At 41.2% G+C, this 12,491-nt stretch overlaps 1 protein-coding gene across 2 annotated transcripts in view; it reads right to left on the bottom strand.

Moving 5' to 3' along the window:
• Positions 1–9,961, bottom strand: part of LOC111140861 (F-box and WD repeat domain containing 11) — a 127,147-nt gene extending 117,186 nt beyond the window's left edge. Inside the window, exons 1-2 of one of the 2 annotated variants that reach the window (XM_022493087.1) lie at positions 9,832–9,874; positions 500–661 (exon numbers count right to left, since the gene is read on the bottom strand). Coding sequence is in view for 1 of the 2 variants with exons in the window: in XM_022493088.1 (XP_022348796.1) it covers positions 9,832–9,876 (45 nt within the window). In the remaining variant the exon portion in view is untranslated. Of the gene's footprint in view, positions 1–499; positions 662–9,831 lie in introns of both variants that reach the window. The other variant, XM_022493088.1, reaches the window with a different exon arrangement.
• Between the last annotated feature and the right edge of the window lie 2,530 nt (positions 9,962–12,491).

Raw genomic sequence — 12,491 nt, 5'->3', positions numbered from 1 at the left:
GAAGAGCCTCTAACAGTGCCTGGCACTTACCAAATGTTCAATAAACAGTTGCTACAGTTAATAAATCCTCCTGAAAAGACCCTCCAAGAGTCCCAAGAATATAACACCACTACTTTATATGGTAACTACAATAACTATTTTGACCTGGTATTAGGTATAAATCATGAGGTAATACCTTAAAATTATCACCTGTTTTCCATATTTTCCAAGCTATGCCCCAAACAAACTTCCCTTGTTTACTGTACCCCCTGTCTGACTATAACTATAAACCATTTGGGCCTACAATAAAAATAACTGCACTTCTTACACTAAAACAAAGTGTCTACTAGAAATTCTTCCAGACACCTTCACTAATCCATCCCAAACATGAACACTATATCTAAATATCTAACATTTCTTCCTTTCTCTATCAATGGAAAAAAGTGAAGAAATTTGTTTTTTAAGTTTCTTTCAGTGAGTTGAGTTTCACATAACAAAACAATACAGGGTAATTGCTTACCTGGACAATATTTTGTACTTCAGATCCACCAATCCAGAATGAATGGGGGTATTCCCTTTCAGACTAGTCTGAGAAAAGACAGCAGTCAAGCAGCTTCCAAGATTCTTTCCGTTTACTGTATCCAGCTTTCTTCAATAAAATCCCAAACATGCACTTCGGTAACTGTTGAAAGACAGAAAGCAATCCATACACCCACCATGGCACCAGCGGCAAAGGACAGCCACCAAGAAATGGAAGGAAGGGTCAATGGAGTGGTGGATCTGAGGCACAGAAAAAAAGTTACAACCCCTGAGTCAGCTATTCGGGATAAAAGTTCTGCAGCAGCATTCCTCACCTCTGTGCTGACAGAAGAATAAGAAATTCTACATGGCAAAAAAGGAAACATCCCTAGTATTAATTTTTACTCATGATAAATATGTAATTCCAAATGAGAGCTGCTAAACACTTACTCTACTACCCACATAAATTGTCTCGGACCATTCGGCTACAAAGAAGTTCCTTCTCCATTTTCTAAGACAGCTCCACCACCATGACAAAAAATTTGGCACCCAAAATTAACGATATGAGAGGGCTCAAATATCTCCCAATAAAGACATTTAGGCACCTAGCAAGACATCTTTTGGTTTGCTACCTTTAAGATATCAAATCTACACATTACCCAAATCTTCAACCCTCAACTGAAATACAGGATGTTTTAGAACACATGGCATATTTTAAGAGTGAACTGATTCAGTAAAGGCCAATCCCCCACAACTGGCTGGTCATTGGGCTAAACTGAGGAAAATTATAAAAAAACACAATTTACTAAATGACACCTTTAAATACAGAAGCCCAGTCCACACATTGTATCAACATTCTTTTACTACCATACCAACTCTTCCATTAGACTGCAAATATATAAACAAAATATAAGGGAGACAGAAAAAAAGCACTCAACGGGATAACAAAGATAAAAACTTCAAAAAGCAATCAAAAGACTGTTAACTTACTTGGACATAAATTTCCTACCTCCTCAATTGCCACCCTACCAAAATGTTCCTACAGTAATTATAATACCTACCTTTATTTAAAGACTACTAATAGGCCAGGCCTTTTACATTCGTTACTCATATTTAATTCTCAAAAAAATCAGAAGAAATAACTTGCCCCAAATCCCACATCTACTGAGTGGTAGAGACCATGCCCCTTTCCAACATGCCCTGCGGCCTGCCATGTCTAAGGACCAGAAAGGCCACGACTCCTGGGTTAGAAGAAACCGAGCTTCACCCTCAAAGGTCCTGAGTTAATTAACGTCAAAATGGAGAAGTAAAATATACCAAAGAGTAAATATTTCACCCTAGCCGAACTAAAATACAACTGAACCAGTTAAACCATCCTGAAAGGGCTAGCTCTCCATATCTCGGCACTTAAAAAAGCATTTCTTAACAGAGGCTCACAATATTAATGATAAAACACATTATAATCTTGTCCAAGTAGGGCTTTGTGTTTAGCAGCAAAGACTGCATCTGTGACAAAGAATATCACACCCAGCTGAAATGGAGGAATTTTAAAATTCCAAGATCTGTCAATAAAAAGTCCACAGGCAATAACTAAAGATGTTTCGATGTATCACATTTGTAGGCAAAGCAACGGGAGTGACTGAAATAGCCTCACCACAACAATCGTATGGAAGCATCCAAATACCCACAACTTAAAAAAAGAGTTCACGTAAGTAAAATCTCAAGCAAAGAATGAGTGCTCAAGCTTCTCCCTTTAAGCTGTATCACCCTGCAGCCCAAAAATAAACTGAAAACCCAGTTTTGATAAAAGCAACTAGTGAGCTATGGGCTAGTAGCTAAGTCCTAAAAGAATGTGCTCCACGTTTCAAAGTGTAACTTACTGCCATAACCAAAATGCTGAGCAATTATGGCAAAACACAACCACAATCTGACTAATGGACTCATTTCTGAACCTCCTGAATCACCAAGCCTTTTCCTGTATTACTGTCTTAATTTTCTTCTCTTCCCTTCAAATATTTACTGAATGCCTAATTGGTGGCAGGCCTTATGCTGCTAGAGCTACAAAGCTTAACAGAAGCCAGACCAGGAGTGTAAAGACTGACTCTTCCTGTTCTCTGCCCCTTTCTCTTTGAGTCTCCTCAATGAGTGATCATTTCACAGAACCAAAATATATTTTATTATTAGTTCCACGTGATCATTTCACAGAACCAAAATATATTTTATTATTATTAGTTCCTGAAACTAGTTAAGCATTCTCAATTTAATTCTTAAAAAAATAAAAATTAAAAATGACTTAAGCTCCGAGTGAAGATGCAACATGGGGGGTTAAGGGGGTAGGAGAAGAGTAAATGAAACAAGATGGGATTGGGAGGGAGACAAACCATAAGTGACTCTTAATCTCACAAAACAAACTGAGGGTTGATGGGGGGATGGGGGTTGGGGGGGGTTATGGACATTGGGGAGGGTATGTGCTATGGTGAGTGCTGTGAAATGTGTAAACCTGGCGATTCACAGACCTGTACCCCTGGGGATAAAAATATATTATATGTTTAAAAAATATAATAAAATTTAAATTAAAAAAAATATGTACAGCTTCAATAAAAAAAAATGACTTAAGTTCCTTTTTCTCAACAGTAGAGCTCCAACTCAATTTTCTTTTCTGTGGCTCTGAAGCAAGCCATTAGAATCGTTTCCTATATTCATTATAATTATTATATTTACCCCTCTCTGCACTCAAAGACTTTTTTTTTTTTTCATTTTATGTGTTAATATCCCATTGTTTCTACTTCACAGTTTTCCACCCTGTGAAGGTCTTCTTTGTTGACTAACCGTGAGAAGGAATTTCCTAAAAATGCTTCCTGCTGACATCGCAGAACTCTGCAATCTTTAAATTTTGTGAAAACAAAATTAAGATCCAGGTTAGAGATACCCTACTCGACTGTCAGGTCTTCCTGGTTTGTCTCTCATTTGCTTACAAAGACAAACTTCCTGTTAGGCAATTGTGATCAGCAGAAACTTAACTGAGGCTAACAAGCACATTTCTTGACCAACAGGTTTTTTCCCCCTTTGTCAACTAATTCAATGAACAACAATACAACCCGGGAGGAAATCTTGTATAATACCCACTGCTTATTCTGTTAAAGGTCAAAATCATCAGCTTTGCTAAAACAAGAATAAGAACTGGAAAATCCTAATTTCCTCATCAAAATTAAACCAATCAAACATAAATCACAATGCTCAATTGTAATACAAACTAATCACCAGCCCCCTTCTACCTTCTACTGAACAGGACTGGGTAGATTCTCTCTGTAAGTAGAGTACCCGTCTAATTATGTCTAACTGGCAATACTTAGTAATTGTAACACCACTTCCGCTTCCCGAATTTCCAAGATAATACGGATTCTGTATGATTACATCATTTCCCCTAAAGACATCTCATTAAACAGACAGCTAAAAGCGACTCAATGTCTGGCCTCTGCAAAGCTTCACAAATAAATACACGAACAACTAAAGTGTAAAAATTAAAAACACCATCTGTCTTGACTGTGCTTCACAAAACCCAGTCCCTGTACTTGTGGGGAAGTCAGTATGGCAAGCAGTTACCAGATAAGCGTCTGCAAGGTGTTTTCACATACATCTCTCCCATAATCCTCCCAACAACTTAGAGCAAAACCTACATTTTCTTATTTTTACCGATAACAAAAGCATAGCACAGAAAGGTTAACTTTCTTAAGGTCACACAGCCCGCAGGTGATAGGGCTAAGATACAAACTCGGGTGCTTCCCTCTAAAGCCCATACCCTTGCTGCTAAATCATGCTTTTCTAAGGTCACAGAATCCTCAGAACTTACTGGCTCTTGGCAAGTTCACATCCAAAGATATAAAAGGAATTTGGTTTCCTCAGTACTTTGCTATCAACCACTCTCCCGGATGTGTAAATCACTCTGCTGTGTGTAAGTCTGTAAATAATGGTTTTAAAATGTCTAGGGATGTCCGTGTACCAAACACCACCCTCCTCATCTGCTTTACCACTCTTTTTCCTCTATTCATCTACACTTTTGTCTTAAAGTTATCAAAAGGAAATCTTAAAAACATTTTACAGCATGAAAAAAATTACCTCATTAATTAAGTCAATGTATCTACTGCACACCCAAGGACTCAGCATTTCGAAGGATTCAAAAGACAAGAGCCTCTGGAAAGGAAATTTAAACAGGATCACGAGCTTTTATGATACACAGACGGGTATGATAAGTCCCATAAGAGTTAGGAATAGATTATTATGAGAATTAGTGATACAGACGAGAATTACCATACAGACAGCAATAATGCGCTTCAACAATCAACAAGAAAAGTCGACTCCACATTTACTGAACACGTACCATAAGAAGGTACTGTGAGTTTATCGTTCTACAAGCAACACAGACAGGAAACTGTACCACGAACCCAGAATATGCTAAGTGCCACAAGATAAATACAAAGTGCCAGAATTCATTCATTTCATTTAACAGTGAACATCATGTAGGCAGTGCTATAAAAACAAAATGGCATGTGCCACCATAATGTAAATTGACATCAAAAGAGGTGGCATCTAAACTGTATCTGAAGACAAGACTTTCTCAGTACAGGTGAAGAGAGAACTGCTGAGACTTGACCTAAGCCAATGTGGACAGACAGCCGACTATTAAGTCCCTCCAGTGAACATCAGTAGCCTTCAATACATGGACTTGGTCAGTTAGGATCAGTGCTGACAGAAAAAAAAAAGGGAGGGATGGGGGAAAGCATGAGCAAAATCTGAAGAACCCTGGTCTGCCCTTTGGCTGTAATAAAGAATAAGTGAGGAATGGGGGAAGAAAAGCTGGGGGTCTGGAACTGAAACTACTAGGAGTTGAAGTGCTTTCTTTCCCTTAAAGTGTAAACACCACAAGGTGGAACCCAGGAACCTCAGAGCGCAAGATTCATAGGCTCAAACAGCACTACTCAGAGGGCTCTACAGCTGACCCATGAACAACATGGGAGATTAAGGACACTGACCGCCACCTAACAGAAAATCTGCACGTAACTTTTGACTCCCTAAACTTAACTACTAATAGCCTACTGTTGACTGGAAGCCTTATCAATAAGGTGACTAACCAGGTGACTAACACACATTTTGTATTTCATATGTATCATACATCACATTCTTACATAAATTAAGCTAAGGAAAATATTAAGACAATCATAAAGAAGAAAAAAACGTATTTTTAAAAAAGTATATAAAAAAAATAAGTGGACCCACACAGTTCAAGCACATGTTGTTCAAGGGTCAAATGGCTGTTAAGTGCTGCTCTGTGAACCTATATGATAGCCTAGTGATTTCGCTGTGCTAGCTCTCTGTTCTCAGGTTAGGGCAATCGAGAGCCAAGGGTACCAAGACATGATCACAGGATCATGTTTGTCCTTGCCAATTCTGAAGGGACACCTAACCTACTCCAAACCAGCAGCAAAAAATGATGTATTTGAGCCACCTCTCGAGGCAGGTAAATGAGTCTATAAATATTTATGTGGTTTATTTCATTCAGATCCTTCTTAAACCTATTTAATCTACATTTGGTAAATCAGCACATGCTTAGGAGTAGATAAGGATAAGTGATGGTGACAAACAAAGATCCAATTTCCTACAAGAGTCACTAAATCCTACTTACTCCAGTCAGAAAACCAGTGACAAGAAGCCGGGGGGGGGGGTGTCCAAAAAGAAAAAAAGAAAAATTTCCATGACTTCACTTAGTTTCTTTCATCTCCTTGGCCTTGTGGCCTGCCCATACTTCAACAGCTCAAAAACACAGCACTGGTATCTTACCTTCTTAATAAGGTCCAATGTACTTTACCTATATTACTAAATTCAACAAGTAATACAGCCACTTAGAACACAAAAAAAGGAAAATGAGTCACGTAAGGTCATTGAGCAAAGAGAGGAACCAACCAACAGCTAACAATAAACTGCTCATCAACTTGTGTTTGTGGGAGGAAGGTGGGTATGCTCTCACATCCATAGAGGAAGCAGGGCTACCTTTCCTAACCTTGAACATCAGTTTCTGCTATCTTCTAATAGGGAAAACTTACCATCTTTCTCTTTCAATTAACAACTCTGTGAGTGCTTTCTAGTAATGAGGGCCTGAACATCAACCCATATTCCTATTTCAAGCATGGATAAACATCATATGATACATAATGCAATATTCTTTCTTTCAGTGAAATCCACCATAACAGATATGGTCTGATAAACTTTGTATATTTCCTATTGGATTACTACTTTTTTACCTCATTAATAATAATGCTCATTCTACCAAAGTCAGAAATTTCAAAAACAGTCCCACAAACTAGGTACAATACTCATTCAATATAAGGCCACAAAAGTCATTTGGCAGTTAAATTATTTACCATCAGCAATTATAAATTCAGTTGTCTCAATGAAGAGTTTAGAGTCTATACTCAAGACTGAACCCTTCCTATGAGGTAGGGCAACTGGAGAAGTACTCTTTGTGGACCCAGCCTGAGACAGAGGTAGGAATCACAAAGGGGGTGGAGGGGCATATTTTGGAGATTTAATTATTAGGCTATCACCATCTTTATTTCTTAGTAAACTAAAAAAAGTACAAGGGGAAAAAAAGAAAAAGAATCAAATCAGAGGAAGTGGAAGGATGAAGATTAACAAACTGGAGACACTCAAAAAGCCTGTTTCCTGTCTTTAATGTAGCACCCTCTGGAATATCAAATGAAAGTTATCCTGTTAACCATTAAGTACCAAACTGGTACAGGCAGCACAATCACAAATATTTGAGTATTAAAGCTGACTCATAAAAATCTAAAAATATTTCATGCTTTAGGCTTTCACCATGCCATCAGTTTAACCCGTTCCTCTCTTTCAATTATGTTATTTTGAAACCAATGTAAAAAGTATTTTAACCCAGTCTTGGAAACTAATTAAAATTCAGCAAATAAAAAGAGCCATATGCAATTAGCTTTTAAGGCATTATCTTCCTACATCCAATCCTGGATTTACTAAATCAGTTGTTAAATACCTGTGCTATCTACTACACTAAAATAAATGCATATATGGTTATGAAAAGGGGTGCCTAAGAGTCTTAACCGGTATACCTTTGAGAGAATATCAAAATCCATATATGAAAAGCTCACTTCAAAACTGATCTCTTTGTTAAATTTTCTGAGAATCCCGGTTTTTAATGTCCTTGAAAGGTTGAAATATCTTTTCAGATCATAAATAAGTAAAATCATGTATACTCAAAACTTTTTTAAAGTTATGAGCATGGGAAACCAATAAATTTAGGCCAGAGCTTGTTTTGTTTTGTTTTGTTTTACCATACAATCAACAATAGTAAATGAAGTACACTGTATTTCTTCTTTTTGAAAATAAAGTCATTTTATTTTTTAAATGAATGGAAATGGAAGGAGCACAGGAACAGCCAATTTCAGGGGCACCAAGTTAGAACTTTTCAATGTGAAGTACTCCCCCAGTTGTGAGGACACGTACTGTACATCCATAAGAACATGTATATATACAGAATTCCAGGAAGAGATTTTCTCCAAAATAACCCACTACAAAATTTCTAGAACATCAAAACCTTCACTACAATAATAGTTCAATAAATTATACTGAAAAGGAAAAACTACTTAATAATGAAAATCAAAAACTCACACGTGACAATATCCTTTAAAAAGCAAGCACACGTGTGTACACACAAAGCAGAAACGACCAAGGCCTTTTCTTTTTTTTTTTTTTTTTTTTTTCCCTAAAGAATACTGGAGAAGTCTAGTTCTGTGAATTATGCAAAGGACAGCAAATATTAAGCTGTGTGTTTATGCTACTGTACTTCCATTTTTAAAACATGCATCTCAACTCCCCAGATACCATCATCCACAGAAACCATGCAGCTATCCAACAGACTTTCAGTGTCACCATTTATTATTTATAGCATTAAATGGGGGAAGTGGCTCTGATGTCACCAACCCTACCAACTGGAATCACTGACTCAATAAACACTTTCACACTGGAGAAAATCTGGCTACGAAAACATTTTGCTTGGTTAAGTAGATTCTTTCACCTTTCCTCTCAATCCAGGGGTAAAGGCTGTTACTGTGTTAGGAGAGATACAAAGAAACTGTCAAGGTTTCCACAGGAAGAAACCCTGGGCATGTCCATTTGCTGAGGTAAAGACTTCCTTCCCCCAACTCTCCAAAGCCCAGTTTGATTTCCCCAATGTTCGAACAGGCAGGTAATAGCTGCCATGTTTCTTTTCTTCCACCAAACCATCCATCAAGCAGCAAATTCTTTGCTTCTACTAACCACCTTTTCATAGTTCTGTTTCTAAAAACCCCTTCTGGCTTCAAGTCGTAAAACGGAAAGCGGTTGGGGTGTCGGTAAGACCGGGAAGTCTGGCATGGCTACCAATGGTCTGTAATAGAAGAGTGATCGCTTTCCGAGGGGCCTAGGATTCTCTCCCTCTTTTCTTTCCTTCCTCTTTTTTTTTTTTTTTTTTTTTTTTTTTTTTTTATTTTTTTAATAAGAAAGAACTGGGGGCAGTGATGAGAAGAACCCTCCCCCCAGCCCAATTTTCCCAAAGCAACGCTGGGAAACATGAAGTTAGGGCTTCCCTTTCCTGGGAGATGGAATCCAGAGTACCTGAGGCCTTGCTATGCAAACATCACTCACCGCGGAGTAGGAAACCCTTTGTCCGAGAAGCCGGACACCACAGGGGCCCGGGAAAGAGGCCCCTTATCCGTCACAGCCTCAAACCCCAGAGCTCCTCACCTCCACCCTAGTAAGGCCTATCCCGGCATCCACACAGCCTACGTTAGGGAGAAGGTGCTGAGACCCCTACTAGGACGCGGAGACCGAGGCCCTGATCGATCTCCTCCGTAACCCCCCCCCCCCACCATCTCCCTCGGCCTGAGTGGGGCTTGCAAGAGCGGTGCAGGCCTGGGCCGGAGAAATTCAGGGGAAAAAATCCCTTCCTAAGAAAGGAGAATGAGATGCTAGAGCGAGTGTGAGCTAAGGCCACAGCATAATCGAGCGAGGGTCCTTCGAGAGATGAGCCCGGATATAGGACAGAGGGAGGAAGGAGAACCGAGGAGCATGGAGGGGGCCGGGCCAGGTCCGGCCTGAGATCTCCAGGGATCCCGAAGAACCGCGCCGGCCCCGAGGCCAGAAAAGCGGAGGGCCCCGGTTCAGGCCAAGGCGGTGGGGAAAGGCTGGGGCCGGCCTCGCGCCGGACGTTGAGATGGGCAGGCCCGCCCGGGGCCGGACGGACGGAAGAACGGTCCAGCGGGCCGCACTCACCATGAGCTCGATGGTCTTGTCCTCAATCACCGAGTCGGGCTCCATGGCGGCCCCGGCGGCCCCGCCTCGCTCTCCCCGCGCAGCAGCGAACGGCCCGGGCGGAGGAGGCGACGGCGGAGGCGGTAGAGGCGAAGGCGGCTATCTTAACCACTCTAGCTGCCAGCCCGCCCGGGCCGCCGGCAGCTCCGCCCTCCCCCTCGGCGAACGCAGTACGCAGACCGAGGACTACAGCTCCCAGCAGGCGCCGGGGGCCCGCAGAGCGTTGTGGGTATGAGAAGTCAACTTCAGGCTAATCTCTCTTGGCAGCCTGAAGCTGAATTCTGAACAAAAGTAGCACTGAACTGTCACTGTGGGACGTGCAAACCTAAAGAATTAAGGGCTCCCCAAAAAAGGGCCTCGGGCACTCCACGACTACATATCCCAGAAAGCCCTGCGCTCGGGTTCTCCTTCCGGCTAGTTTCTCCTGACTTCCTGGCAGCCCCAGGCGACCGAGACCGGGACGGAAACTCAGAGGTAACTCTTCACTCGTCAGAGATCCTGCGTGTGAAACCGATTTCCGCACATGCGCAGTGGTTGCCTCAGAGCCTAGTCTACACCTAGGTGGCGGCACGGATGGTCCGCGAGCGTCTGCGGCTAGGGACAGATGTTCAAGACAGGTGGGTTCTAGATACGTTAGGAGGACTTGGGGCTCAGAAGTGGGAGGAGCCAACAAGCGAGAGAAGCTCCGGCAAGGGAAAGGCTCTGAGAGCATGGGCATCACAGAAGTGAGGGGTTTGGAAATTTCGTTGGGGAAAGTGGGTTTATGGAGATGAGTTAACTATAGTGCTGTCTGTACGCACCACGAACTGGGAGGAGCTGAGAGACGAATGGGAACCTGTGTATATTGGATATTGAGCTCCTCGTATTTATTCGTTCAGGAAATACTTGTTTTTTAAACTTCCAGCCTCTGCCAGCCTAGGCACTAGGAATCAGCTCCGAGCATTACAAGGAAGGACTCTGTTATCATGGTGCTTAACTCTAGTGGTGGGAAAACAGATACTAAAGAGTAGGCGCTAAGAAGGACCGCAGCTGGAGACCTGGAGACTCCTAGTGAAGTCGGCCTTCAGCTCTGTGTGAACTGTGTGACAAAGTAACAAAACTTTGTCAGGTTTGTTAGCGCCCGCTAACCCAAGACCACCAGGTACATACTGATTGAACAAGTTGAGTTTATTATCGGTTGCAGTGAGAGAGAATACGCACCAAGAGAAATTAATCATAGGCGTCTCGGTAAGAGTTGTTAGGTAATTTAGGAGAGGGTTTAAGGAAACGAGGCTTTACTCTGGATTAGATACTGTCAGGAAGTGGGGGTATTCCTATGATTGGGCGTCTTAATCATGCCTGGAACGAGGGAACAGTAGATTGAGGCAGAAGCTGTAATTGCTAAAGAAGCAGGAACCCCTCATCGGCCAGAATGGGGATGTTTGATCATTTTTTGTGGTTTGGACAACGTTCGTGTTTTATCTGCGTCCAAATATAATTAAGGAATGACCTTGTTTCTGTCTTGATCTTTCCACAGAGAATGGCCCTATCTGATGTTTATGTTCTGTGAAATTCTGTTCAACAGGAGAGCACAAGGCCTACCTAACAGGGCCATCTATCATCTAGTAACATTAGAGCCAGGATAATTGTAACAGACCAGCTTCCAAATATCAGAAGCTGTTTTTCTCTTTCTCTAGTGTTTTGAATTCTCTGCACCTGTAAAGTGAGGGGACTCAGTGACCTAGAAATCTTTACATTTCTAAGGATCAAGTAATTACAGTAATTTATATGTATGCAGGGCACAGTGTAAGTTCCACACTGGTACAGTTTGAAGTTTCATTGTCTTTATCTGGTACTTTCCACCAAAATAATTAAAAGAAAAGCAATAGGAAGGAAGAGCACAGAATTGGAAAGCTATTACCACTGACTTGCTGTCTGCATTTCACTAGGCCCCTTCCCCAATCTGGACCTTAGTTAATAAAACAGGAATAATACAGGAGTTAGAATAAATGACCTCTGTTTCAGTTATGTGGTGTATCATAATCAGCCACACCCAAGAAATAGTAGCTTAAAATAACAGTGGTTTATTTTTACAATTGTGTGGGTCGACTGAACACAGCTGGGCCCACATAGTATACCGAGGTTACTCATGAGACTGCAATCAGCTAGGAGCTCGTCAAAATGGCTTCTCATCCTCTAGGGCCTCTCTTCTTCATTTGGTGTCTTATCATTCATTCAAGCTTCTGCATGGTAACTAGCTTCCAGGAAGACAAGCCCCAATGAGCAAATGATCATCAAGCCTTTGGTCGCACCATACTTGCAAATGTCCCATTGGTCAAAGCAAGTTGTACAGCCAAGCCCAGAATCCATGTAGAAAGGGACTATTATGCAGTACAGAGAGTCAAGTTTCATTGAGGACTACTAATGTAACAGCCACCCAAGACTCCTAATGTACCAGGATTTGCCCACAGGACCTACCACATAGGGTTAGGGTAGGAGTCACAAGCTGAATTCCCTGATATGTGTGTTTATCCTACATCATTTTTATTGTTTTAAAATTTAACATTTTTGCATTTTAAAGTTTGAATTTCCATCTTCTCTTGAAAAATTAGACCATCTAGCTTTTTGGCTATGTGTGGCAA

The sequence above is a fragment of the Enhydra lutris genome, unplaced genomic scaffold, assembly GCF_002288905.1.
Source record: "Enhydra lutris kenyoni isolate GAN:26980312 unplaced genomic scaffold, ASM228890v2 scaffoldscaffold5, whole genome shotgun sequence".
Classification (NCBI taxonomy): Eukaryota; Metazoa; Chordata; class Mammalia; order Carnivora; family Mustelidae; genus Enhydra; species Enhydra lutris.
Note: the sequence above shows the minus strand (reverse complement) of the source record. Positions and strands in the feature narration are given on the sequence as shown.